The 27947-nt window shown below is 60.6% G+C and overlaps 1 protein-coding gene across 1 annotated transcript in view; it reads right to left on the bottom strand.

Moving 5' to 3' along the window:
* Positions 1-11681: 11681 nt before the first annotated feature.
* Positions 11682-27947, bottom strand: part of UNC13A (unc-13 homolog A) — a 36408-nt gene continuing 20142 nt past the window's right edge. Inside the window, exons 23-44 of the mRNA XM_075444060.1 lie at positions 27857-27925; positions 27518-27607; positions 27248-27382; positions 26790-26923; positions 26501-26586; positions 26122-26248; positions 25942-26038; positions 25657-25800; positions 24951-25034; positions 24589-24666; positions 24220-24308; positions 23912-24064; positions 23638-23761; positions 19572-19610; positions 18493-18522; positions 17219-17275; positions 16973-17053; positions 16698-16845; positions 15555-15611; positions 13960-14052; positions 13730-13889; positions 11682-13505 (exon numbers count right to left, since the gene is read on the bottom strand). Of these exons, the coding sequence (XP_075300175.1) occupies positions 13217-13505; positions 13730-13889; positions 13960-14052; positions 15555-15611; positions 16698-16845; positions 16973-17053; positions 17219-17275; positions 18493-18522; positions 19572-19610; positions 23638-23761; positions 23912-24064; positions 24220-24308; positions 24589-24666; positions 24951-25034; positions 25657-25800; positions 25942-26038; positions 26122-26248; positions 26501-26586; positions 26790-26923; positions 27248-27382; positions 27518-27607; positions 27857-27925 (2364 nt within the window). The 3' untranslated portion in view covers positions 11682-13216. The remainder of the gene's footprint in view (positions 13506-13729; positions 13890-13959; positions 14053-15554; positions 15612-16697; positions 16846-16972; positions 17054-17218; positions 17276-18492; positions 18523-19571; positions 19611-23637; positions 23762-23911; positions 24065-24219; positions 24309-24588; positions 24667-24950; positions 25035-25656; positions 25801-25941; positions 26039-26121; positions 26249-26500; positions 26587-26789; positions 26924-27247; positions 27383-27517; positions 27608-27856; positions 27926-27947) is intronic.

The following is a 27947-nucleotide window of genomic DNA, read 5'->3' as shown; positions in this document are numbered from 1 at the left end:
GATAGCTCGCAGGCAGAAAGAGCTAGCCTGGAAAGCTGTTGCTCAGCCTCATCTGCCCATGGCACTGCTCGCACAGAGGCACAGAGACTGGGGCTGCTTGCTTGTCTTGCCTCCTCAAACTTCAAACGTAGCTTTGGGGGTCCGTGCAGGGGGCCTCCGGCAGACCTGCTCCGAAGATGCGAACGTCTGCAGATAGCTCGCAACCAGAAAGAGCTAGCCTGGAAAGCTGGTGCTCAGCCTCATCTGCCCATGGCACTGCTCGCACAGAGGCACAGAGACTGGGGCTGCTTGCTTGTCTTGCCACCTCAAACTTCAAACGTAGATTTGGGGGTCCGTGCACGGGGCCTTCGGCAGCTCTGCTCCCAAAACGCGAACGTCTGCAGATAGCTCGCAGCCAGAAAGAGCTAGCCTGGAAAGCTGTTGCTCAGCCTCATCTGCCCATGGCACTGCTCGCACAGAGGCACAGAGACTGGGGCTGCTTGCTTGTCTTGCCCCCTCAAACTTCAAATGTAGCTTTGGGGGTCTGTGCAGGGGGCCTCCGGCAGCCCTGCTCTGAAATTGCGAATGTCTGCAGATAGCTCGCAGGCAGAAAGAGCTAGCCTCGAAAGCTGTTGCTCAGCCTCATCTGCCCATGGCACTGCTCGCACAGAGGCACAGAGACTGGGGCTGCTTGCTTGTCTTGCCCCCTCAAACTTCAAACGTAGCTTTGGGGGTCCGTGCAGGTGGGCCTCCGGCAGCCCTGCTCCCAAAATGCAAACGTCTGCAGATAGCTTGCAGGCAGAAAGAGCTAGCCTCGAAAGCTGTTGCTCAGCCTCATCTGCCCATGGCACTGCTCGCACAGAGGCACAGAGACTGGGACTGCTTGCTTGTCTTGCCACCTCAAACTTCAAACGTACCTTAGGTGGTCCGTGCCGGGCGTCTCCGGCAGCCCTGCTCTCAAAATGCGAACGTCTGCAGATAGCTCACAGCCAGAAAGAGCTAGCCTGGAAAGCTGTTGCTCAGCCTCATCTGCCCGTGGCACTGCTCGCACAGAGGCACAGACACTGGGGCTGCTTGCTTGTCTTGCCACCTCAAACTTCAATCGTAGCAACACTAGAAAACTGAGAAAAGACAACAAACTCTTCTGAGGATGTCACATCGTCTTGGAAGGTCAGTGCCCATGCCTGCACACCGGCAGGACCCACCAAAGTCTTACTCCTGAGATTTCATCATCTGTGGTGGCAAGACACTGGGCAAGCCTCATTAGCCATATCCTCAACAGCTTTAATTGACAACTTTAGCACTTGGGACAGACAGACAGATGAAATGCTAACCAAGGCTGTAAGGAAGATAGAATCCCATGCCACGTCTACATCACCAAACATCTCCAGGCACACCAGATCTCAGCACGCTTCCCATTTCTTCACATCTCTACTTGGCTACTGCAGAAATAACTACTTCGTCTCTCTCCATCTCTTCTTTCGCAGCACTGTCCATCGCTGACAGCAGCCAGCTGCAAATTGCTGACCATAATTTAGCTTCCTAAATGCAATAATGTGTTCACTTAGACAGGTGCTAGTAAGGAGTGGCACACCAGGGACCGGGATTTTTGCCAAACTTGACAAAAACACCCTGTGCAAATGACAGCCCTGCTACCTGAGAGAGCAAAAGCAGCTTTAGTAGCTGGGGGGGTGGGGGGAGGGGGGAAGCTGAAAGAGGTTCTGCAGCATTTTCAGTGCTTTCCCTTGGAACAACCTGAGTGAAATCAAGGTGCAATCATGCCCTGTGACTTTGGCCACTGAAATCCATTAAAACTCCAATGAAATAGTTTATGCTGTAAAAAAAAGCAACAACCAAACCAAACCAAACACCACGGTTGCATTTCCAGCAATTACAGGAAATATGCTGACAGAAATGTTGCACGTTGCAAAGCTGAAGCACAGCTGCACAGAGCTGTTTGGTGGTTGGAATAACCACCAAGTAATAGCGGAAGAGAAGAACATTTTGCAGCTTCCAGAAGCACAGTTATTTTTGATGGAGTCAAAAACTGAAGCAGCCACAGCAGATGCAGGACATCATGTAACATCCATAATGTAACACAAGTTGCAGCTTTAATTACGAAGGCTCTGATCAAAAACTAAGTGCGGGAATGAGACATCTCTCCATTGCTGCTGAAAGCACAGCTCCATCACTGCACCAGGGCTTCCACTGTGTCCCTAAACACGTGCTCCTGCACTTTACGTTGGACCCATCCAGCTGATAAATGACCCAGGACCATAAACCGAAAGAGAAGGAAGAAATAAAAGTGTGAATTTCAGTTGAAGATTGTCGATTTCCCTTTCAGCTGAACATCAGATGCTTCCGGAAAGGAAATGCTGGGGGAGACAACCCTGTTTCAAGAAACTCACCTCCGCCAACAGACACAGTGATGGCTGCTGGCAAGCTTCCATCAAACGAGTCGCATTGGACGGGAGCTTACTGGAGGAAACCTGGAAAAGGGAGAGGGGAGAAAAAGACCTTTGTGTTACGCAGACATCACCCTGTACAGGAATTGTATCAAATACCACGCGTTGGCTAAATATCACGTTGGAGTAGAAAAGGTTCACATGTCACTGTTAGCTCCTCGTTTTATTTCATGTTCTTGTATTTGTGCTGTATCCCTTCTCACTGTGTGCTGTGCAGCGTGTGCTGTGCTGCGGGATCTGTTGCACTGCACGCTCTGCGTTGTACTCCGTGAGTTGTGTTGTTGGTGTTCTGTTGAACCTGCTGCCCTGGACCCACTGTGGGCATCACCTGCAGCTGTTCTGCTGGCTGCTGTATTGTGCGGTGTGGGGGCCAGGGGGCGGGTCCCAGCCCCGGGACCAGGCTGCGGACTGGCCGAGGTAGTAATGGGCGGAGCCACCAACAGACACCGCCCACAGCAGGTGCAACCACCAATGGCCACCAACGGACACCACCCACAGTGGGGGGAGCCACCAAAGGCCACCAACAGACACCGCCCACAGCAGGTGCAGTCACCAACGGCCGCAATAGACAGCGCCCACAGATGGTGGAGCCACCAATGGCCAGAGCCAGCACCTGGCCCCGCAGCAGACAGACACCGGCCAGACCCATCGGCATGGCTGATGCCCAGGGACGCGGCAGCGCAGGCGCCGGCAGCGGTTGAAACGCGGCGTCCTCGGCTTCCCCGGGGCTGTCCGCGCCTGGCAGAGCCCCTGCAGCCGCCTGGCCCCAGTGCCTGTCCCCGCAGGTGACCGCCCACCAGGGGGTCCGGCGGAGAGGTGTGCACGGGGCTGTTCCTGGAGGGGTGACAGCCGGCCGGCCGGCCGGGGTGTGCACAGGCAGACAGAGAGCTCTGCCCGGGGGCCGAGCTGCAGGAGGGGGTGGGCAGGCGGAGGGGTGTCCGGGAGGGACCGTGAGCTGTGGAGGTGGGCTTTGCCATCATCCGGCACGCACAGACCAGCTTGGCGTGGGAACGGCCAGCGTGGCAGGGCCAGGAGCCATATGTGTGCCAGGAGGAAGGCACAGGGGAGGGATGGAAGGGGTGGCAGAAGATCACTGCTCGGGGCTGTCAGGGGAACCCTCCTCACCCATGAGATATTGGGATCCCACTGGTAGGATCTGGCGGTGCTCACGCCTTGCAGCCAGCTGCCGGAGGGAAACTGCCCTGGTGCGGGGAGGGGCTGCGCAGGCAGCTTGGGATCCTTGGGACCAGCAGACTTTGCCGGGGCTGCAGGCATGCGCTGGCCAGGATCGGAGCAGCCTCAGCTTCACAGCCTGCTCCAGCCCCGTTGTTCTCCTTGATGCGTGAGGACTCTTGGTGACACCTCGGGGCCAGCGACAGGAGACAGCTGGACACACAGCTTGAGGCCGGACACCTAACTTGAAGGCAGCTGAAATGAAGGGCTGTGAACTCAGTCTTGGGGGGGCTGTAGTTGTGTTTTAGGTAGCTTGGTTGTGGTTTTCCTCTTGTTTTGGGGGACCGTGGGCTCTTCATTGCCACCTGTGAAGGTGACCAGAATAAGGTTGCAAGAGACTGGGGCTTGGTCCCCTGCGTGTGCTGTTACCCTTACGGTGTGATAGAGTTGGCAGGATGGGATGTGCTTCTCCGAAGGGCTCTTTCCCCAGCTGCATTGGCTCCAGCATCTTCCTGTCCTCTCTGAAGGAAGGAATTTAACATGGCCTTGCAGTTTGCCAAGAATGCACTAGGTGCGAACGAGAAGGTTACAGGCAATCGCCCAGTCCCTCAGCAGGTCAGGCTTTGCTGTCTACTGGTAAACTGGAAAGTGTCTAGCTCTGAAATTGTCCTCCAGGAATGACACGGAGTTTGCAGTAGTGACAAGGTGCACCTGCATATGCCCAGGCTTTTTCTCTAAGGGTTATTAGTGTATTTTGCCTCCTGAAGACACCGCGTTCCTGACGAGGAAGGGTTACTTCTCCTTAAACTGACCCGCTTGCTTTCTAAAGGGATGGACCGTGGGGCTGTGGAGCAGGACGCGCCGCAGGAAGGAGGCAGTCCCGCAGAGCCGGTCTCTGGTGAAAACACGGGGACAGCTCAACCCACAGGCATGCCAGGTAATCGCTGTCCCTCGGTCATCCAGTGCCACAAACCAAAATCCCTGCGTGTCTGCAGGCCCCTCCCCGAGTGCCCACTACTGCACAGCCTGACAGCAGCCGCACTGTTAGTGCGAAGTGAGTGTGCTCAAAGGAGGCAGGAACGGCTCTCGGAGGACGACTGTCACCTCTGGCTGTGGAGGTTCTTCCCGTCAGGGTGCCCGAGAGATGCTGGGAACCCTCTCTGGAGGCCGTGAGATGGTCACCTCCCACCGCACCCCGTTCACAGGAATTCCAGAACACTGCCATTTTGGGAATGAGGCCCTCTGAGCCACGCTCAGTAGATGCTGGGCAACGTGACTCTCACTCGGCTGTGCCTCCCTCAGCACCGGCATCCCAGAGCTTGCCGTGAGTGCCGAGAGGCCCCAGGCACAGCAGAGGGGGATCCCTCCCCTGACCTGCGCTCCAAAGGGATTCACTGACGGATCGGGCACGGGCTTCGAGGGAACCTGCACCGTCCTTCTGCGTCCTCTGTGCCCCAGCCACGCTGAGGCTTTACCTTTCTCTGCTTCTTGGCAGCGTGTTCCAGACCTGGGGAAGGCCTCTTCGCCAGGATGCACTATTTTACTCACAAGATTCCAGGTAGGCAGCAGTCTTGCCAGGGGCCATAAGTGGGAGACAAGTCCTGAAAACCGGAGGCGTGCAAGCGGTGCCCATGCTGGAGAAAAGGCAAAGGGGGAGAGCAAGGTTCAGGTGTCTGCTGAGAGGGCCTGACGCCATCCCCTCGGGGTGTGGGTGCTGGGCTGGGGAGGGAGAGCTGGGGCTCGGGATTACGGCCGTCCCAGAGGGTAAGCAAAGCTGAGAGCAGAAAGAGAGGCCAAAGAGTGCATTGATTGGCAATGGCTTTGGGAGTTGCAGTCCCAGGATGTTTGGTGGTTCAGAGATGCCAGCAAAGGGAGAAAGAACATTTCCTGGCAAGGTCAGGCCTCCCGTGAGATTCCCAGCAGCATGCAGGACATGCTAACGTGCAGAATTGTTCCTCCAGGCATAGGTGGCAACAGAAATTCAAATGCTTCAGACCAACTTGCTGTCCTGAAGTATGCCTTACAAGTCACCGTGGCAGCCTTGGGTCCCGTGGTCCTTGGGATGCTCTTGTGCTGTGCAATTTATCTGCTGTGCAAGAGAAAACGGTGAGTTGTTGGGGGGGATGTTGCCAAACCTCTGCACTAGATGGCTGCTCTTAGTCATGAAGCATTTAGAGGTAGGCTATTCCCCACACCGCGGTACCCGCCCGGCACCGCAGCCGCATTGGAGTCTCATCAGCCTCCTCTCTCTGCAGGCGCCTCTCCGCATTTGTGAGCCCGGCACGGCACCCGCGGCTGCCCCTGGCGCCTGCACTGATGGACCCCCAGCTGCCCCACCTGCCCTGAGCACTGGGCCCGATGCCAGCAGCCACCACCCGTGCCTGGAAAACGGGTGAAGATTACCTCCTGAAAATAAACGTCTGTCTCCTAAATACAAGGCTGTTCTCAAAAGACAGTTTTGAAACCTGTAAATAAGGCTTTGAACTCCACAGATGACACTTTTGATACACAAAATCAGACTTCGGGCCTTAAAAGTTATGCTCTGGGCCCTTGAAATGAGTCTATGGACCTTCAGACAGGGGTTTGGAACTTCTAAATGAGGGTGTGTACTTAGTAAAAATGAGGCTTTGGGACCTAAAAAGGAGGCTTTCACCCCTAGAGTCAAAATTTTGGGCTCAAAATGAGGCTCTGGGACCTGAAAATGACACATTTGACCCTAAAAGAGGGGCTTGGGACCCTGAAAATGATGGTTTCAACACTCATGTTGTGGCTTGGACCCTCAGAACCACTCACTGGATCCTGAAAAACTACTTTGGAGCCTGAGAATCAGTTTTTGGAAACTAAAAATGCAGCTCTGGACTTCAAAAGAGAAGACTTTTCAAACTGAAATGGAAGAAATGTGGGGCTTTGGGCACTGCCGTGGAGGCCTAGAGCTGTAAAAGAGGGCTTTGCTCCCTAGATAGGAGAGTTTGAACTCTCCAAAGTAGAGTTTGATTTCTCAAAAGGAGAATTGGGACCTTAAGAATGGGGCTTTGGTTCCTAAAAATGGGGCTTTGGAAATGAAAATGAGATTTGGAGCCCTCAAATTAGGGATTTTGTCCTCAGATGATGCTTTGGTGCCAAAAGCTAGGGCTTTGCACGCTAAAAATGGGTCTTTGAGCCCTCCAAATGAGGCTTTTGGCATGAAGCAAGACTGGCTTTCTCCCCTAAATGAGGAGTTTGGACGCTAAAAAGAGGCTTTGGGCCTTCCAGGTCGCGGACTGGATCCTCAACATTAGGCTACGGTTCCAGAAAATGAGGCTTTGGTGCCATGAAAGGAGCCTTTGAACCTCGTAACTAAGCCTCTGGACTCCCAAAAGGAGACTTGTCACATTCCAAACCAGACTTTGGGCCTTAAAGAGGATGTTTTGGTCCCTTAAAAGGAGTCTGTGAACCGTAAAAGCGAGGCTTGGAACTCAGAAATGAGGGTTTGGCCCTAAAAAGTTTGGAGTTTGGACCCCAAAATCAGGCTTTGGACCCTCCAGATTTTATTATTACCAGTGAGCTCTTGTGGGAGAGGAAGAGAACTTGTCAGGCAGCAGTTGTGTCCTGCTGCGTAGCCTTTTGAGCCAGCCCTAGGGCCTCAGCTGACCAGCCGATTGTCAGTAGAGGACACGCGGGCTGCAAGGGTACGCCTTTCCCAGCGGTCACTTAGTTGCAGGGAGATCTGCTTTGACGGCCCCAGGTCGGAATGACACGCACTGCCCAGGCGGGCGTTCACAGAGGCGTCTCTTGGACTTGCCAGGGCAGGAATCACCAAGGGCAGAGGACAACAGCACAAGACCAGCGATGTTCTGGCCTGTTTTTCAGGCCAAGGAGGCAATTTCACCTCTCCTGAGCAGCTGCAGAAGTGCCAGCTGTCTGAAAGCGTGCACAGCTCAGGCAGGGGCTGGGCTGAGTGTTTTGTACCCCACGAACACGGGGCAAAACAAAAGCGTGCTCGCCTGGCCTGAACGAAGGGCTGCAGAGCTGTGACTGCCTTGGTCCAGGAGCGATCTCCATGTGTGCGCTGGGACATCGATGGGTGCGTACGCTGGAGCCGCACGCTTCCCAGGCCTGGTGACGGAGGGCTCCAGGTACGCAGGAGGAGCTGGAGAGCAGCAAGGCAGACGCTGTGGACCACCAGCACCCGGGCTGAGCCGTGCTCCCACAGCAGGACGGAGCAGAGCCATCTCCCCATTCCCCTGGGGCAGCTGTCCCCAGCGCTCCGCAGGCACACTGCCCGGCCGGTGTGGGCAGCAGCGTGGGGAGCAGCGCCGGGCCAAGGGCAGCCGAGGCGGGAGAGCGGCCCTCAGGCTTCCAGCAAGCCTCACTGAAGGCCTCAGGGCAGTTGGCATGGCAGCAGAGCACTGTCCAGGCCCTGGCAAAGCCGGGCAACAGCCCCAGTGCTCTGTGTAGGGCATCAGGGGTCCAACTGGGACCTAGCAAAGCCTGGCAAAAACCCCAGGACACCTGGAAGAGGGGTAGGGACCTGTCTAGGCCCTGGCAAAGCCCAATAGAAGCCCCAGCTCTCTCTGTTGGGCATCAGGGCACAACCTGGGCTCCAGCAAAGCCTAGCTGGGGTGGGTTGACCTAGGCTGCCTGTCAGGTCCCCACCAAACCGCTCTATCACTCCCCCTCCTCAGCTGGACATGGGGACAAAATACAGCCAAAGACTCTCAGGTTGAGATACGGATAAGGAGATCACTCAGCAATTACCATCATGGGAAAAACAGACTCCACTTGGGGAAATTAGTTAAATTTATCACCAATCAAATCGGACTATGATAACGAGAAGCAAACCCAAATCTTACAACACCTTCCCCCACCCCTCCCTTCTTCCCAGGCTCAGCTTCACTCCTGACTTCTCCAACTCCTTCCCCCGAGCATCACACAGGAACGGGGAACGGGGGCTGCAGACAGTTCATCACATGTTGGCTCTGCTGCTCCTTCCTCCTCACGCTTTGCCCCTGCTCCAGTGTGGGGTACCCCCTCACGGGAGACAGTTCTCCACAAGTGTCTCCAGTGTGGGTCCTTCCCAGTGCTTCACAAACGGCTCCAGCGTGGGTGCTTCCCATGGGTACAGTCTTTCAGGAACAGGCTGCTGCAGCACATCCCTGATGGAGCCACAGGTCCTGCCACAAAATCTGCTCCAGTGTGGGCTCCTCTCCATGGGGCCACAGGTCCTGCCAGGAGCCTGCTCCAGTGCGGGCTCGTCACCGGGAAACAACTTCCTTAGGGCACGTCCACCTGCTCCTGCGTGGGGTCTCCATGGGCTGCAAGTGGGGATCTGCTCCACAGTGGCCTCCATAACTGCAGGGACAGCATGCCTAAACACGGGTTCCTCCATGGCTGCAGGTACAGCCCGCCTCACCATGGGCTACTCCATGGCTGAAGACACAGCCTGCCTCACCACGGTCTGCCCCATGGCTGCAGGGACAGCCTGCCTCACCATGGGCTACTCCATGGCTGAAGACACAGCCTGCCTCTCCACGGTCTGCCCCATGGCTGCAGGGACAGCCTGCCTCACCATGGGCTGCTGCACGGGCTGCAGGGCAAAAAGCTCTGCTTTGGCGCCCGGAGCACATCCTGCCCTCCTTCTGCACCGACTGTGGGCTCTGCACAGTTCTTTCACGTGTTCTCACTACTCTCTCCCAGCTGCTGTTACACAGCAGTTCTTACCCTTTCCTAAATGCATTCTCACATCCGTGCGTTCTCACATCTCAGATTGCCTCAGCTTTGGCCAGTGGTAGGTCTGTCTTGGAGCCATCTGCAACCGGCTCCGTCTGACATGGCGGGGGCAGCTCCTGGCATCTCACAGAAGCCAGTCCTGCAGCCCTCCCGGACACCAGAACCTTGCCACACAAACCCAACACAGCAGCCAAAGCCCCGGGGCACTCTGCAGACAAGCCGGGCTCCTTCTGCATCTCGGCAAACCTGGAGAAGTCCCTGGGGCTCTGTGGAGGGCAGCAGGTCACTGCCCAGGCCCTGGGACAGGCTGGGGACAGCGCTGGGGTAGTCTTTATGGACTTGGCTCCAGCAAGGCCTGCTGAAGGGCCCAGGGCTCCGTGGAGGGCAGTGGGGCCCTGACCAGTCATAAGAGTAAGGGCCAAAATATTCTGCAATTGCCCTTTAAAACCAATAAATCTGGCATAACAGGACCCCCCTGACTGACAGGACTGAGACCCACAATGGAGATGTTCTTGAGGCCTCCTAGGAGAAACAGTACTTATGACAGGCCAGTTCGGCACGCTCCTCCCACCCGCCTCACAGAAACCACGGAATAATCAAGAAAGGGATTGCACCGACGGCCTGGATGTTGGGAACGTGCTAGATAAAACTGTCCCACCTGCTCCTCCAGCCCCACTATCAGGCGACTAATGGAGGAACTACCAGCCCCCAGCCCAGGGTGATCCCATGACCCATCCCAAGTGGCCCAACTTTTTGGAATAAATGTTAGTGACAGCCTTTGTATAATGTTAGTGGTAAACAACAGATATTCTCTCTCTTTTCACATAGGCACAGGAGTCACAAAATAGAATCGTAGAATCGTAGAATCATGAAGGTTGGAAAAGACCTCCAAGATCATCAAGTCCAAATGTCACTCCAGCACCCCCATGCCTGCTAAACCATGTCCCCAAGTGCCACATCCACACGGTTTTTGAACCCCTCCAGGGATGGGGACTTCACACTGCCCTGGGCAGCCTGGTCCCATGTCTGACCACTCTCTCAGGAAATAAATTTTTCCTGATATCCAATCTAAACCTCCCCTGATGCAACTTGAGGCCATTTCCTCTCGTCCTATCGCTATTTACAACACCCACCTCACTACAACCTCCCTTCAGGCAGTTGTAGAGAGCGAGAAGGTCTCCCCTCAACCTACTCTTCTCCAGACTGAACAGCCCCAGCTCCCTCAGCCGCTCCCCATCAGACTGGTTCTCCAGACCCCTCCCCAGCCTCGCTGCCCTTCTCTGGACATGCTCCAGCCCCTCCATGTCCTGCTTGTAGTGAGGGGACCAAAACTGAACACAGGATTCAAGGTGTGGTCTCACCAGTGCTGAGTACAGGGGGATGGCCCTTGTTCCGCTGGCCACACTGATATTGATGATTAAAGCTAGGGATGGTCCTGCATTAACCTAGAAAACCTCAAGAAAGAGTGTGTCCAGCAGGGATCACTGGAGAAACACAAGAACTCCCAGTAGCCAGGAAAGGGTCGGACTCAATGATCTTTAAAGGTTCCTTCCAACCCAAACCATTCTATGATTCTAGCTAAGCCCAGTGACGGCCCCGGGGCTCTCTGGATGGCAGCAGGGCCCTGCCCCGGTGCCTACAAAGCCTGGCAAAGGACCTGGGGCACTCTGGAGGGCTGCAGCCCCCTGAGGCTTAGGGCAAAGCCTGGGATGGCTCTGGGCTCTCTGGAGAGAAGCAGAGCGTTGCCTGCATCCCAGCAAAGCCCAGAGAAAGCTCCAGGGCTTTCTGGAGAGAAGCAGAACCTTTCCCAGGCCCCAGCAGAAGCCCGGCAAAAGCCCCAGGTCTCTCTGTAGGACATCAGGACCCCGCACTCATCAAATCTGTATCACTCCAATTCAGCTCCAAGAATGTGTTGGGGGACTGTGTCAAAAGCCTTAGAGTAGTCCAGGTAGAGGATATCCGTAGCTCTTCCCCTGTCCACTGGTGCAGTCACTCCATTGTGGAAGGCCACTAGATCTCTGAGGCATGGGTCTGCCCTTGGTGAGGCCACGTTGGCATTCCCTCAGCACTCCCGTGTCTGCGAGCTTGCAGCATGGTGGTTGAGAACAGAGAGTCACTTCTCAGGGCAGGTCTGTCCCTGTTCCATTTAATCCCTGTCCTGAAGCTGCTGGCTTTGCAAAGGGTGGGTGTGCTGCAGAACAGCCCTCGGAGGCTGCGTGCAGACGGAGTTGCTGCAGCATCCCTGGGCGATTCATCCTTGGTGTTAACCTTAAAGGTGCAAATGTTGCATTGGGGCGGGAGTGGGAGTGAAGAGCCCCCGGGTGCCTGCCCTCCCACACCCCACAGCAGCCGCAGTGAAGGGTGTGCTTTTTAATGTCAGTTATAATAAAATATTTTTACAGAGCCCAAAAAATTCAAAATAGTGCAAAACATCTCACTGTCATGCATCCATGGTAGCCGCCGCCGGCGGTGCCGCACGGGGTGGTACAGACACACAGGCATCGGTGACACGTGTGCTACAGGAGCAGAATTGGTCGGTTCAATCACATGCCGAACAGGACAGTTTTGGGGAGGGGGCACGGGGCCAGGGGCACCACGGCCAGAAGGTGCGGGGCTGAGCCCCAGCCTGGCCGTGCGGGAGCAGCAGTTAGAAAAGGGGTGTAAACATTGAACGGAAACAAGAGGAAAGCTAAACCCTTTGGTCCCAGGCAAACCCTATAGAAAAAGGACCATGGGGGCCAGTCGGGATACCCTGTTTTGGGATGGGGAGGGGGCTGAGAGAGGTATATTGACTTGTGGGGTCATCAGGCCTCTGTCTTCCCCAGTACTTAGGGGCAAGCTGGCCAGCTGGGGTAGCCACCCCTGACACCGCACACCCTGGCCTCCCGGGCACTCGCACGAGACACGCACACACCACTGATCACGCAGAAATGGTGATTAATGGGAAACTGGGGAGGGGAGGGGCCTGAGGGTTGGGGGTGGGAAGGGTCTTGCTTGTGTCAAGGAGGTCCCGCACTGCGCTGCACAGGGATGCCCAATCCCCACTGGGCAGAGCAAGGGGAGACGGGTCCCTCTGCTGCGGTGCCCCCAGCCCTGGCCCCCAGCCCTGGCACCCCGGGGGCCGCAGTGGGGCAGCCCACGGCAGCGGCAGGGCAGGGAAGACAGGATACGGGCCGGGGGCTACTCCCTGCCGCTCCCGGCCCCAGCGACGCTGCTGCCAAGCCAGGGAAGGGACCCTCTGCGGGGCATGCTGCACCCCCCGACCCAGCAGCCCCAATAGCCCTTCCGGGTGCAGGACACAGCCGGGATCCGGCTGCCCCGTGTATGTACAGCTATTTACATATGTACAGGGTGCTCAGCGAGTGGGAGCCTCCCTGTCCCTCAGGGCGCCTGGCAATTCTCGAGGGATGGGGACAAGGGGCCACCATCCTGTGCCAGCCACTCACCAAGACCCTCGGGCAGGGTGAGACATCACCCCCACCACCCCCCACCCCTTTCCTTGCATCGCTCAGTAAGGTTTGGGGCTGGGTAGGATGGGGTAGGGTTGGGGATAGGCCATTGGGGTTCCTCCATCTCAGACAGGCTGGGAAGGGGCAGATCTGTCCCATTGCCCAGTCTGGGGTCCAGCCCTTCCCTGCAGACCCACCAGCCCCAGCACCTTCCTGTCGGGGTTGGACAGGGGCATGACTATGCTCTGCACCCCTGTCACCCAGTCAGTCTGGCCAAAGGAGGGACAGGGGGTTCTGTCACAGCAGCCACATCCCCGCCCACCTCACCAGGGCTGGGAAGGAGACTTCTCTTGTGGCCGCTCTTATGGCTTGTACAAGGCTGGAGGACGCTGTAGAAACGGGGCCAGGAGGAGGGGGAGAGGGCTGAGGGGTGGAAGGGGTTTAACTGCTGCCCTCCTCAGCCGAGCGCGTGTCCGACTTGAGCTTGACGAATTCCTTGGCCACCTCGTCATTGTTGCGTTGGGAGAGGATGCGGAGGACGGTGAGGCCGGTGTCATCCATGTGGATGCGGCGGCCCAGGGGCAGCCAGCAGGCACAGCCGGGTCGCTGCAGGATGTCGCGGAGCTGCAGCACAGCGATGCCCACTGTCCGGTCCTCCCGGGCGAAGCAGTAATCCTTCACGCACACCTGCAGCTCATAGCACTCGGGGCCCGTCTCCGTCCCCAGCGTGCTGAGGGGGCAAGGGACAGGCAGTGTTGGCATAGGGGGTCCACACTGCCCCTAAAAGAGCCTTTTGTTTTTTTCCTTTCCCCAATCCCTGCATTTACCAGTGAAAAAACACCTAAAACATTCCCTGGGGGACAAGCAAACTCACCGGCAGACCCAGTAGAAGGGGGTCCCCACATCGTTGGGAGATACCTCCCAGCCCAGCCCCACATCCCCAGCCCCACTCACAACTGGAAGCTCTCGTTGTACTTGGGGGCCCAGCTGTTGTTCTTGGATTTGGTGGCAAATTTCCTCTTCTTGTCACTGAGGTGGGGCCCAATGATGTTGACTTCGATGAAGGGCCGGAAGATGCCCGATGTTTGCCACTTGAGGTCATTTGCAGCCACCACTGCGAGGAGGGGACACGTGAGGCTCGCGGGGCACTGCCAGATCCCAGCACCCCCGCCAGCAGAACCCACCTTTGACGGTGACTTTGTGTTCACCCGTGCCGGGGTGGGTGAAGAGCTCCACGTGGATGGACACCTCCCCGACAGGGTCATCCACACCACAGCCTGCGTGGCAAAAGGAGGAGACATGAGTGCCTGTTCCCCCATGTCCCCGACATCCCCTGGCCACCACCAACCCCACTGCAGGAGGCAGGTCACCCGCCATGGGGCGGGAAGGGGTCAGCAGGAGGATCTGGCTCAGTGTGGCCTCTACCCAAGAGTTCTGAGGACAGCAGCAAGAGTGCAGCATCTGTCAAGGATGGCTGGGGCTGGTACCAGGCCAGGCTGGGGCATGGCGGGACATCCCCAGCACCAGGCTGGCTCTCTGTCGTCCCACCCCAATCGACAGTGCCCAGGCAGGGGCCGAGGTGTCTGGGTGGGATGGGGAAGGGGACAGTGGCCCCTCTCCCCTGGCCACAGGCACGGGGCGGGTGTCAGTGCTCCATGCGTGGCTCTGAGCACGGCACGGGCAGGAGGGACCCAATCCGGCTCTTGGCAGGCATGGCCTGGCCAGGGGCTTGGGGCGGACCTGTCCCCTCTTGTGTCACCTCCCTCTCAGGGCCCACAGCAAGCTCTGGGGTTCGCGAGCCCAGGGACCTCGGGTGACCTGCGACCAACAGCCCCAGCCCACCCCCTCCCCGCTGAGAGCTGTGCATGCACCCATGGGTAAAGGAGGGGGTGCAAGGCAGAGGGAAAGGCTCCACGGGGCAGACGGGGCCCAGGAGATCGAACCGAGCTCAGCGGAAAGCTCCCAGGGTGGCAGTAACCGTGCGCAGGAGGACACGTCCCCATGTGCCACTGCATGGCCCCCAGCACGGGGCTGCCAGGCCAGGCGGGAGGCTGGTGGTGACACGCTCTCCTCTCCATCCGTCTTCACCCTCCACCCCACTCCCGGCACCCCATTCCCCAGGCACCCGGCACCCGGGCAGTGCCGCATGCTGAGCCAAAACGGAGGCGATGGTGGGCGAGGAGGGGGTGTCCGGGTGCAGGAGGCCAAGCAGGGGTTGCGGTCCCGGCCCCTCTGGCAGGGTGCAATGGAGGCCAAGCGGGGCCCATGGAGCTGCACTCATTCCTCACGCCCTGGGGCAGGCGGACAGAGCTCGCCGGAGCAAGGCTAGTAATGGTCCTTCTGGCAGCAGAGTGGGTGGGAGGGGGACACGGAGGTGGTCATGGCCTCCCGCGGAGCCATGTGTCCCAAGGGGACAGCTCCCCGGCTTGCAGGGAGGGGATAGAAGGTGCCCACCCCCAGGCAGCAGCAATGGGGACAACACAGGGTGCCCAGAGCTTGCAAGCGGAGGTGGGAACCCCTATCCCCATGGGCACATCCCCCCTCCCTGGTCTGGGGTGATGGTCAATACGGCTGAGCACCGTTCCTCCAAATTCAGCCCAAAGCAGCCCTGGGCGTGCGAGTCTGTGAGCAGAGGGCTCCAGCTCTGCCCATGCTACGTGTCCCCAAGGCCGGCGGTGCTGGGACAGGGCTCCCGGCCACCCCAGCCCGCGGTGCTGGGACTGTTACTAGCCCAGGCCGGCGGCAGGCAGGAGCAGGGGCAGGCGCGCAGCACACGTACCCTTCTCAGGATAAATTTCTTCACTAAGGGTAAACCTAATACCTTTCCCACCATGAACTAGTGGGAAGGAGAGAGAAACAGACAGAGACACAGCACAGAGTAGACGAAGAGAGGAGGAAGGAGACGATGTGCACGGGGGACAGGAACAGTGAAAGAGGGGGGAGAAAACAAAGAGAGAGAAAGAGAGATCAGATCTCGCAGACAGACGGACGGCTGAGCATCCGGACAACACTGCAGCGACACGGGAGTGCTGGGCACCACCCCGCTCTGAGCCCAGGGGGTCCTGGGGCCAGACTGCACCCAGGGGTGCTGGCACCCACCAGACCCAACCCCACGTCCCTGACATGGCTGGCACTGGAGGCACAGACAGGACACACGTCCCTTGCAGGAGACGCACAGACAGCAAACGCACGTCCCACTCTGAGGATGCAGACGAGCCTGGCTGGGGCACCATGCGACGGCCCACGACCACCACCGAGCATCTCTGCCCCCTCCTCGAGAACCAAGGGACAAAATACAGGGCAGGATTTAGAGCCAAGGGGTAGCCCTGCCCCGGAGGGTGCCAGCTCTCTGCAGCACACGGCTGTGGGATGAGGCCAGTGCCCGAGAAGCACCCATCACCCTGGACAGACCCCAAAGCGTGGGGTACGTGGGGAGCCCAGTGCACCCCCTGGCACAGCATCTGGATCCAGCCGATTCTGCCACACGTCCAAGCCCCGGCCAGGCTGGCACTGCTCGGCTGAGACTGGGAACACTGGACCAGAGGTGCCTGTGCCAGGTGACAGGGGCTATCCAGAGGGGACAAACACCATCACACGTGGTCAGGGGGTGACTGGGTGACCTTCTCCCCCACCCACGGGCCCCATTTCCGTGCCAGCCCAGCCATGCCCTGGCACTGGGGACATGCTTTTCTTGCTGGTGGGGGACTTCAGGCTGCCAGGCTGCCTCCGGGCACCCACGGCCCCTCTTCACCTGCAAATCATGGGAGGAAGAAGCCCTTCCCTCTCCACCCGTAACTCCGTGAGCCTGGCTGGGACCCCCAACCCCACCAGGACAGAGGCAGGGTGGGGCCCTGGCCGTGGGGCAGCCGAGCCCGTGGCGGGGGAGGGGGCCAGGGTGGGGGGCAAAGGCAGTGCATCCTACCCTGCGAAGCCTGGGTCTGCACAAAGGTTTTGATGAGGAGGTCAGTGGCCTGGGTGTAGAGGGACAGGGCATAGCGCAGCGACTGCAGGTCGGGGCTCTTCTCCAGGAACGTCTTCTTCAGGCCCACGCCGCCCGCGTGGAAGTATTGCTGGAGGGGGGAGACAGCCGCAGGGTCCTCAGCAGCTCCGCTAGAGGTCCCCCAGTGTCCCCCCAGGTCTGTGCCTCGGGACTGGGAGCCCTCAGGGTCACCCCTTCTTACCCCAGAGTGCCCTCACCTTGATGGTGTCCAGCGCCAGCTCCACCACCGCACACTGCTTTGGGGTCAGGCTCTTGGCTTCCTCCCGCACCATGTGGTCCTGCCGGGCACGAATCCTGCTCTCAGCACGGGACCAGGGCCCGCTCCCCTCGCCCCAGCCATGCCAGCGAACGAACACTGCTGGCTCCTTGCCACAGGGCCAGCACCTTGCACAGAGAGGAGCTCAGACCGCCCGGCCCCCCCGGCTCAGCCCCCCAGCCCTCACCTTCAGCTTGGAGAGCTGCCCCAGCTCCTTGGCTGCGTTGAAAATCATCTGCGTGCCCTGCGGAGAGCAAAGAGACAGGAACGGCCCCAGTGAACGGCCGGGCTGGTGGTGCCATGCCCAGGCTGGGCACATGCTGCCAGGAGCCTGCTGCAGCTCCGGGGGCTCCCCGGGCTCCCGGGTCAGAGGGGGGGGTCCTCAGAGAGCCCAGGGACCACGAGCCATGCCAGGCATGGTGCTGCAGGCACAGGGAGCTGGTGCAGACCCCGTGCCAGCCCCTGAGCTCTCAGCAGAGGTGTGTGGCTGGGAGACTGGCGACTCAGGGCAGGACATCACCCTGGCATCAGGGGCCTCGCGCCCTGCTCAGCACAGGCAGCTTGGCCTAAGGGTCCCATCCTGTTCCCTGTGGTGCCCAAGCACCCGCCTGTGCATCTGGCAGAGCCCAGCACAGCACATCACTGGCACCGCATGGACAATCGTACGACGTCGGGGCGAGGGGAGCAGAGAGCGAGTGCAGGGGGACAGCGGGCATGGGGAGGATGCGGCGTGGTCCCCCTGTACCCCACAGTGCTGGCAGCCAAGACAAACACCCCCCTGCCACCCAGACCCCTGCCCATGCCGAGTCCCAGGGAGGTTCCCAGCCCCTTTGCACCCCAGGGAAGACGGCAGATGGGAGCCCCTGGCTGCCCTCGCCTGCCCTGTGCTGTGCCACCGCACGGGCAGGGGCCGTGAAGCCGTTCCATGGGGCTCACTGGCACAGCTCCTGCGGCTGCAGCCCCACGGCACAGGCAGATCCCACTCACCTCTGTGTTCTGGCACCCGCTCACTGGGCTGAGCGTGAGCTCCCCTTCTCTGGGGAGCAACATGTAACTGGGTAAACTGGGGCCCAGTGGGGCAAAGCCAGAAATTCCCACCTCCTTCCCCCTCCTGGCACCAGTAGCTCCAGTCCTTCCCAACACTGAGAAACCCCAGCATCTATCCCACCTACCATCACCTTCTGTAGGGGTCTGGCCCCGCCATGCCCTCATTTTGTACCCCCCCCCATTAACCCTTTGTGCCTCTCCCCAAGTTCTGTGCCATTAATCCTTCCCTTGCTGTCCCCATCTCCCCTAGGCAGGGAACAGGCTGGGAGCTGGGGACACTGGTGTCACCCAAACAGAGCACGACAGGACACTGTATTGGGACCCCCTCACCCCGCAGTGCACAGGACAAGGGATGGGGAGGAGGTGAGAGGAGGGACCAGAGCCAAGTGGGGAGCAGAAGAGCCATGTCCTTACTTCAGTGTGACTGGGCAGCTTCACCCTGCTCTGGAAGAGAACAGCAAGGGACAGTTACTGGTGGCCCCAGCAGTGGCCAGCCACAGGTCTGGGCCCCCCACATCCCCTGCCCGTGTGGGCTCCAGCCCTGTGCTCTCCTCTGGTTGTGCCCAGTTCTCCTCCGGTGCCACTGGTTCAGCACCAGTTCACACCCGCAAAGGCTCAGCCCCGCACGCTTGCTGGGGAGCCCGTGATAAGCGTGCCAGGCCTCTTCCTGGGCTGGGGCAAGCTTGCTCCCACCTCGTTTGGGGCTGGGGAAGTAGCAGCAGTGGAGGAAAGCAGCTCGCCCAGCACACTCAGCAAACTGGGGCAGGAACCAGTGTCCCCTGCGAGAGGAGGGGGTACCCAGGGGGAGCTGCAGGCATTGCCCAGATGGATGTGGGCAGGGGTCTTCCTTAGAGCTGGGGGTTGGGAGCAGCCTGGAGGGCTGTGCTGGGCCCCCAGCCCAGGGGTGGGGAGCACCCAGGCAGAGGGAGAGCCCACGTGCCTGGAGAAAGCCCTTTAAGCCAGCCTTTCCGTGGCCCCCCAGGCACCAGAGGGAGCGAGCTCCGAGGTCCGGGGGATCTCAGCAGCCCCGTGGCCCCTGCACAGTCCCAGCATGGCCCAGCAACCGGGGGGTCACCGCTTACCGACCCCCCCCAGCAGTGGGACGGGTTTGTGCCCTGGGTCTCCTGCGCTTGGGCACCCCATCCCCACGCTGTCCCAGCCAGGCACCAGGAGGGGTGCTGAGCGCTGTGGGGCAGCATCCCCATGCCTGCCCGGGGACAGGGGACACCCCACCCACCCACCAGGGCCAAACATGATACAACACCCGCTCCCTGCCCTGGGCAACACACAGAAACAGGTCACTGCGTCCATCCTGCAGCATGTCCCGGACACCACGGCACACCTCAACACGACAACATGCCACGCAGGCCACGGCACATCCAGACAGCACGACAGAGGAAGCATGGACAAGCCTGGACCTCCACAGCAGGCGGGTGTGGGGCCACGAGTGTGGCCACAGGGCAAGGACACACATGGAGCCCACGGCTATTTACCTTCTCTGTCCCCTTGCCATGTTTTCTCAAGAGCGTGCCCTGTAGAAGCAACGTCAGAGGTTGAGTGGGGGGGCAGGGGGACAGCGTGGGACGGGACACGGGGGCTGCAGGGCAAGGCTGGGCACGTGGCGTGGCCGCAGGCAGGCGGCAAAGACATCACTGAGCACCTAAAGGACAGCCAGGGCCAACGGCTGACGGGTCCCCACCGGGATGCTGGGGTCAGCGGGGGACTGGTCCCCACCAGGATGCTGGATGTTGCACTGATGGGGAACTGGTCCTCACACTGGGATGCTAAACTTATGGGTAACCAGTCCCTGCTGGGATACTGGGATGCTGAGCCCATGGGGGACTGGTCCCTGCTGGGATACTGGGATGCTGAGCCCATGGGGGACTGGTCCCTGCTGGGATACAGGGATGCTGAGCCCATGGGGGACTGGTCCCTGCTGGGATACAGGGATGCTGAGCCTATGGGGGACTGGTCCCTGCTGGGATACTGGGATGCTGAGCCTATGGGGGACTGGTCCCTGCTGGGATACTGGGATGCTGAGCCCATGGGGGACTGGTCCCTGCTGGGATACAGGGATGCTGAGCCTATGGGGGACTGGTCCCTGCTGGGATACAGGGATGCTGAGCCCATGGGGGACTGGTCCCTGCTGGGATACAGGGATGCTGAGCCTATGGGGGACTGGTCCCTGCTGGGATACTGGGATGCTGAGCCCATGGGGGACTGGTCCCTGCTGGGATACAGGGATGCTGAGCCTATGGGGGACTGGTCCCTGCTGGGATACAGGGATGCTGAGCCCATGGGGGACTGGTCCCTGCTGGGATACAGGGATGCTGAGCCTATGGGGGACTGGTCCCTGCTGGGATACAGGGATGCTGAGCCCATGGGGGACTGGTCCCTGCTGGGATACAGGGATGCTGAGCCTATGGGGGACTGGTCCCTGCTGGGATACAGGGATGCTGAGCCCATGGGGGACTGGTCCCCGCTGGGATACAGGAGCCAGCTGGCACTGTGTGTGGCAGCATCGGGTGCCCCCACGTTCCCCTCCAGCTCCCGATGCTCACAGCACTGGGGGGGACGGGGAGGGGGGACACAGCTGTACCTGGATTTTGCACGCAGAGTTCTGGTCCATGCAGTACTGGCCCAGTGACAGCCCCACACTGGCTCAGGCCCAGCAGTGGCAAGAGAAACAGTGTAAACTGGGGCAGCAGTGCCATGTGGGGGGCTCCTGACCGGCCTCTCGGGGGGGGGCTGGGGCACGTCTGAATCAGGAGGGGGTGGCAGGGGCTCAGCGGGCAGGGAAGCCCGCAGGAGGGACAAGCAGCACAGTCAGGGCCAAGGGGGGCTGCCAGGAGGGTTTCTTGCCCTGGAGGGAAACTGAGGCAGGGGGTGGTGGGTGAACAAGAGGACCTCGCACCCCACAGAGCTGACACCCCCCAGTCCCCCAGCAGCCTCAGCAAGGCTGGGACGTGGGGTCCCCGACAGGTCTGAGGGGAGGCTCAGCCCCAGGCTGTCCTCAGGGTCTCTCCAAACGCTCCTTTTGGAAACAAAAGGCGCTGGGGGACAAGGACGGGCGTTTGTCCCCACAGGGACTGGCACCCAGCACCCAGCCACCAGCGCCCACACCACTGCTCCTCCTCGCACAGGCGCCTGCGGTCAAAGCAGGGGTGGGGACAGGACTGGGAGTGGACGTGGCCCTTCCCTTGCCCCGCGGGGCACCAGCCCGTGGCCACAGACTGAGCAGAAGATGACAACAGGAAACCGCTCGAAGCCGTGCAGGGACCCAGCAGCAATGCCCAGAGGGGAACCCGGGAGTCTGCGCTCCCAGGGCCGCATCCCGACCAGGGAAGAAGTCTCACAATCGTGCCAGCGACCTGCCCCACGGCTGAGCAACCGGGCAAGACACCGTGCTGTCCCAGCGAGATGCTCCTGCCCTCAGCACCCACCATAGCCCCAGCCCAGCCATGGCCTCAAGGGGAAACTGAGGCACGAGGGGTCGGGAAGAGCAGCCCTGACTGCCCAGCACGCACTGCTCCCCCTGCTCGTGTCTCCAGTGGCCTCTCTCACCCTCGGTGTGGAGCGAGAAGACAGGATCAGCCTGGGTTTGGCTGTCCCTGGTTACATGGCACTGCCCCACCGCTGTCCCCTCCCACCCCATCCCTAACCCCTGCACCTCCCCACAGCCAGGCACCACGAATCCATCCAGGACCTTGCACCCCCCAAACCCAGCTGGGGCCACGGGCAGGGGCCCGCCGGGAGCCGGTGCCAAGCAGGCAGCACGAGGATGGGGACCACAGAGGTGGACCAAACCAGGAGCCGGAGGAGGGCACGGGCAGCCACACAAGACAAAAACCGGCGAGGCCAGGACCGACACACAGCAGACAGACAGACAGACAGACAAGGAGCTGCCGTACTTACAATCATCTGCCATTGAGAGGCGAGCGGAGCAATTGGAGAGAACAACCGTGACGTGAGTGTCGGCCTCCTCCTCCGTCCTCCCCAGCCCCAGCTGCCCCACGGCTGGGCACCAGCCCCGGCTGCCCCCCACCCCGCCAGCTGGAGGGACGCAGAGCCAGGGCTGTCCCCGTCTGAGGGGCCACAGCATGCGGCGTCGCTGCCCTGCCACCGGCACCGCAGGTCTCCACAGCCCTGGCATGGCCCCATCCCACCCTGCCCAGTCCTTCCTTGCCGTGCCAGCGGGCTCTGCCCCGGGGGGGCTCAGCCCCACAGAGCCAGTGGACCCCACTCGACCCTCAGCTCCGACACAGCCCCACGCTGCCAACCTGCCCAGCAACGCCCGGCTGGAGGCCAGAGCCACCCCGGGGGGCTGTCCCCCGCCATCAGGACCAGCCCCCCATGGCCCCCTCTGAGGGCTGCCTCCCCTCAGGAACATCGCCCAGCAGAGCCACACGGCCATGCCACCGCCTCTGCCCTCAGCACGGGGCGCTCCAGAACGTGGCATAGCCACACGTGGCCGGGAGGGGACAGGGACAGGGACTGGGATGGCAACTGGGACCCAGTGGCACCAGTGTTCCTGCTAGATCTGGCCACCTTTGGCCAAGGGTGTGCGAGCCAGGCCGGGAGCGATGCGGGGCTGACCTGTGCAGGGCTCTGGGCTGTGACAAGGTGCCACCGGCTGTGACAAGGTGCTGGTGAGGTGGAACCACTGAGGGCGGACATGTTACCAACGTGCTGACCCTCACAGATACAGCACAAGGGGCCCCTCAAAAGTGACGCAGCAGCCGGTGTTTTTAGGGACTCCAAGCAAGAGCCTGAGCCCAGCTTTGTGATAGTGACAAAAGCCACCGGGAGGGACAGGAACAGATGCGTGGCTGGCTCAGAACCCTTGGTGTCACCCTCCCCTGCCTGACCCCAAGGGAGCAGCCGGGGGTGCGTGGCTACGTGCGGGGAGGACAGACACACCGCAATGCGACACGGAGCCTCGAAGCCTGTAGGCAACCTCCCCTGAGGAGGGACCATTCCCTGGGCCCTGCTCTGCTCCCCTCGAGCCTGTCCAGCCCACGAGCAAGGAGCAGTTCAGCCCTGCTGTGGGGACATGCCCCCCCCATCCCCACATCACCCTCATCCCCACGAAGCCAGTCCCTGCTCCCCAAGCAACGCCAGCCCCACAGCAAGGCCGATGTGTGGTGGGTCTCCGCACCCCAGAACCTCCCAGTTCACCTCCTGGCGCAGGGACTGCGCCCGCAGCCGGTGCTGATGAGCATGGCGTGGGATGGTGCCCCAGCTCAGAGGGAAGGATGGCGAGGAAAGGACCACTGTCCCCCTCCTGGTGCCACCAGGGAGATGGCAGGAAGGTCCTTGAGCAAAGCCAGCCAAGAGGGTGCTGGGCTGCATCGGGTGCCCGGGTCAAGGATGACCTTTCTCTCCTCCACCCCTTCCCCAGCCGTGAGCTGGGGGCAGGTCTGGGGGGGCCGCCAAAGTCCCCACCCTATTGTGAGCCAGCGAGGGCACTGGGCCAGCAACGTCCCACACTGGCCCCAACCAACCACCTGCGTCTCAGCGCCAGGGTCCTCATCCCTGGTCCCCCTCACCATCACTCACCGTCTGGTCAGTGAGTGGGGGCAGGACGATGGTCTTCTCCATCGTGTTCATCACCAGCTTCCAGAGCTCCTTCAGCACCCGCTTCAGCACCGTCTTCTCGCAGATCTTGGCAAAGAGCGTCAGGCTGCAGAGAGGGGATGGGGCTGAGGGTCCCGGCATGGCACCCCTGATGTCACCCCCTGCCCAGTCACGCTGACCCTGCAGGTGCCCCACGCTCCCAGGCAGGTCAGGGTCTTTGGGGAGGGTGGGGGTCCCCGTTGCCCCCCACACTCACTTGCTGTCCAGGAGGTCCATGATGGGCTGCAGGACATTGTCAGCATCCTGCGCAACGCTGCTGCAGGTGCTGGCGGGGACGTTGCCGGTGCCCTTCACCTGGCCCAGGATGTCGCCCATCTGCTTCACGCACTCCTCGATGTGCGGCTGGAAACTGGGGACCGCGACGCCCAGGCAGCTCAGCATCCCCCATGGCTGCGCCCAGGACCCGCTCGGCCAAGCAGAGGTCCCAGCCTGGCCCCAGCTGCAGCTCCTGAACCCCCAACCCTCTCCTTGGCCCCCCACCAGTGCCCTCTCGCTCAGGTGTACCTGGTGGCAAAGACTCGACTCAGCTCATCCAGAACGTTGTTGAGTTTCACCTGCAGTTCCTTGAGGATATCACTGGCTTCTGTGTCCAGCTGGAGGAGCGACAGGTTGAAGAAGCCATCAGGGTCCCTGGCCCAGCCTGGGGGAGGTCTCTGCACCCCAAATGCACCCGTGGGCAAGGTGAAGCCCATCCGTCATCAGACGTGGTGGGATAGCAGGGTGCCATGGGCTGGGACAGCGTGACCTCATACAGCAGTGAGGAACTGGAGTCTGCTCCCAGCACTGCGAAGCCGGGGAAGGGGCTGCCGCCGGGGAGAAGGGCCTGATCCAGCCCCTCCACAGGGCTCACTCCTGGACACCCCCAGTACACACCTCCTTCCCGCCCATAGCTTCAAACATCTTCTCCAGCTGGACACGGAGCTGCTGGATGTTGTTCATCAGGATGCAGGGCTGGAGGGGTGGGATGGAGAAGGGGGTCAGCAACAACAGATGTGGCTGGAAGAGCTGCCCACCGCCCCAGGACCCTCCCACCCTGCACGGGAGGATGCAAGAACAGCCATGGCATGGGGCCCTGCCTGGCAGCATGTCAGGGACCAACACTGGACAAAGACCGAGGGCAGGACCCGTGTCACAGGGACCAGCTCTGGAGCTGAGGTGATGGCGGGGGTCACTGTGTGGGGACAGTCCTGCCTGGCAGCACCAGGCAGGTGGCAAGCAGAAGGGAGATACATCACCACTTTCTCCTTCTCCTTGGAGCAGTAGGAGGCAAAATCCTTGGAGATGATCTCAGCATACTGGAGAAGCACGTTGCTGATGGTCTACAGCCAAGTGGAGGATTCAACCCATCCAGACAGCAGCAAAGAGGAGGAAGAGAGGGAGACCATGAGTCCCACAGCAGGGAAACAGCCCGATGTCTGGGTACACCCCAGGACCCCTGGACCCTCTGGTCCCACAGATGTACCTGGAGCTGCGTGGGCACAGCAGTGGAAGCTAGATCCAGCACGTCTGCTCTCCACAGGCAGCCCCAGCACAGCTATGTAGGCATCAAGCCTACACACAGCTCCCCCCCACATTGCAGGGAGCCAGTGGCATTTAATTAATCTAGATTTATTAACCAGTTAACTCATTAATTAGCTAATCTCCTGTGCTAGCAAAGCTGGGAGAGCCACACAGTCTGTTGGTGGCATGTTTGCTTGAGCATCACTGTTAGAGGTTGTGCAGCCTATGCCCTGTGCCGCTGCCCGCAGCTGGATGGGAGGCGTCAGAGAGAGCCCAGGAATCGCAGAATCACAGAATCATCAAGGTTGGAAAAGACCTCTAAGATCACCAAGTCCAGCCATCAACCCAGCACCACCATGCCGGAGCCCCGGCCTGCCCGGCTGGGACCGGGTTCCCAGGGGTGCTGCTGGCCCAGAGGCCCCTGCCCCGGCAGCTGCCCACCTTGGCAAACCTTCGCATGTAGTGCCCAACAATCTGGGGGTCAGGGCACTCCAGCTTCTTGATGATCTCGAAGCTCTGGTTGAGCTGGGAGAAGACGTCCACCACGGAGCAAGAGAAGAGCGCGTGCTCCGACGTCTGCTGGAACTGGGGGAGCGAGAGGCGGTGTTAGCAGGAGGCAGGGAGGGGAGATACCGGCCCCGATGGGGACACAGCGGGCATCAAGGCACGAGCCCCTTGCCCACCCCCAGCTGCGGCTCCTGTGCCCGCTGACAGTCCTGCCCATACCCCATCCTTCTTGTCCCGCTCCAGCGCTCCGTGCAGGAAATCCCGCGACACCTCTTCGTTCTCGTCCAGCCACTGGATAACGAAGGGCTCGAACCAGCTGGAGGAGAGGCGGGTCCCGTGAGGCCGGGCAGCCCCCGGGTGCCAGCCCCCCCTCCCCTGCCCCCCGAGGGCTGCACTCACGCGGGGTACTCGGGCACGCGGCTCTTGAAGGAGGGCAGCTCGGTGACGTACTCATTGTACAGCCACTTCACCTTGAAGTGCAGGTTCATGTAGTCCGCGCTCTTGCACAGCCGGTGCTTGTCATGCTCTGCGTGAGGACAGGAGAGCGCGCCCGGGGGTCGCTTCGAGCCCCACACCTGGGGGGGCTGCCCCATGGGCAGCTCCAGGGACCCCAGGGTAATGGGGTGAAGATGGAAGTGCTTCTTGGGTGGGATTTAAGCTAGGCGTCGCAGTGGGGAGCAGGTGAAATGGGCTCGCCCAGGGAACAGGCGAGGTGGGAGCAGAGTGCGGCTCCTGCCTGGCTCCCCTGCCCGGCTCGGGGCAGCGCGGGGGGGCTCACCCTCCATCGCGTACTTCATGTCCTGAGCAAAGAGGTTCCACATCACCTCGGCGCTGATCTTCCCCACGTTCAGTTCCTGGGGGAACCTGGGGCAGGGGAGAAGCACAGACACAGGGTGGCCCAGCTCTCCACTTGGAGATACGGCCCCCCCACCCCTCCCGCCTGCCTCGGTTTCCCCATCTGTAGAACGGATGTTACAACCCACTTCCAAAGACGAAAGCTCCCATTGCCGCCGTGTGGGCACCCCCCCGGGCGTGAAGCAGGCTCCCCTCTCCCAGCACCTACTCACTGGTTCAGGCAGGGCGTGTAGGAGTTCTTGTCCTCCTCGATAATGGAGACTATCAGGGTGATGAGCTTGGACCAGAAGTCCAGGTTTTTGATGCTGGGGCCCTGCTCTTCAGGGGGCACCTCGCCTTTCTTAGTCTGCAGTGATGGGGACACAGTGGAGGCACCGGTTGTGTGGGGCTCAGTTTCATGGTGGGGCTGACAAGGAGGGCTCGGGAACACCCGCGGGCCCCCATGCAGCCCGCCCTTGTCTGGCCCCGGGCTCAAACCCGCCACAGTGGGGCTCAAACCCTCCCCAAGGGTCAGGGCTCATTCTGCACAGAGCTGAAAGCTCTGGAGACGGAGCAGGACCATCGCACCAAGGAGATGGGCAGGGGATGGGGAAGGTTGGGGTGGGCAGCAAGGTCCCTCTGCAGCCCCCAGCGCATCCCAGTGCGTCCCAGCTCCCCCAGCCCCACGCACCGGGTCTGTCTGGTACTCGCGGCTGTAGAGCTCGTGGCAGTTGTTGAAGATGTACTCGTAGGTGGAGTTGAGGCAGGCTTTCACGCAGTCCTTCACCACCTGGCTGGCACGGGGGGGGCTCTGCAGCTCCTGGACCTGCACGTGAGGGGAGGGAGCGGGGCTGGAGGCAGACCCACGGGGCCAGCACGACCCCAGCCTTGCAAAGAACCAGGGCCAGCGAGGGTCAGGCTCCGTGCCAGAGGGACAGGGTGAGCAGGGCTCCAGCAATACCTTCATCCGAAAGAAGGTGATGCTGGTCAGCAAATCCACTGTGGACTTGAGATCCTGGAGCCGTTCAGGACTGCTGGCAGGGAAGTTGTTCTGCCAAAGGGGGAGAAAAAGAGCGGAGCTGCACAGAAAACTCTCTCACAGGGGCGAGTGGAGGGGGAGAAAACAGACATCTGTTTATAGAATCATAGGATCATTCAGGTTGGAAAAGACCTCTAAGATCATCAGGTCCAACCATCAGCCCATCCCCATGCCTGCTAAACCATGTCCCCAGGTGCCACGGCTACACGTGGTTTCAGACCTTATCAGACGGGTGGGGAAACCGAGGCGCAGGCGCCTTACCCGGTACATGGAGAGGTCGATCCGCAGTGAGTTGTGCAGCTGGTCAAGGAGCTTGACAAACCGCTCCTTCTGCGGAGAAACGCCCCGGAGA

This window comes from Opisthocomus hoazin, chromosome 27 (assembly GCF_030867145.1).
Source record: "Opisthocomus hoazin isolate bOpiHoa1 chromosome 27, bOpiHoa1.hap1, whole genome shotgun sequence".
Taxonomy (NCBI): Eukaryota; Metazoa; Chordata; class Aves; order Opisthocomiformes; family Opisthocomidae; genus Opisthocomus; species Opisthocomus hoazin.
Note: the sequence above shows the minus strand (reverse complement) of the source record. Positions and strands in the feature narration are given on the sequence as shown.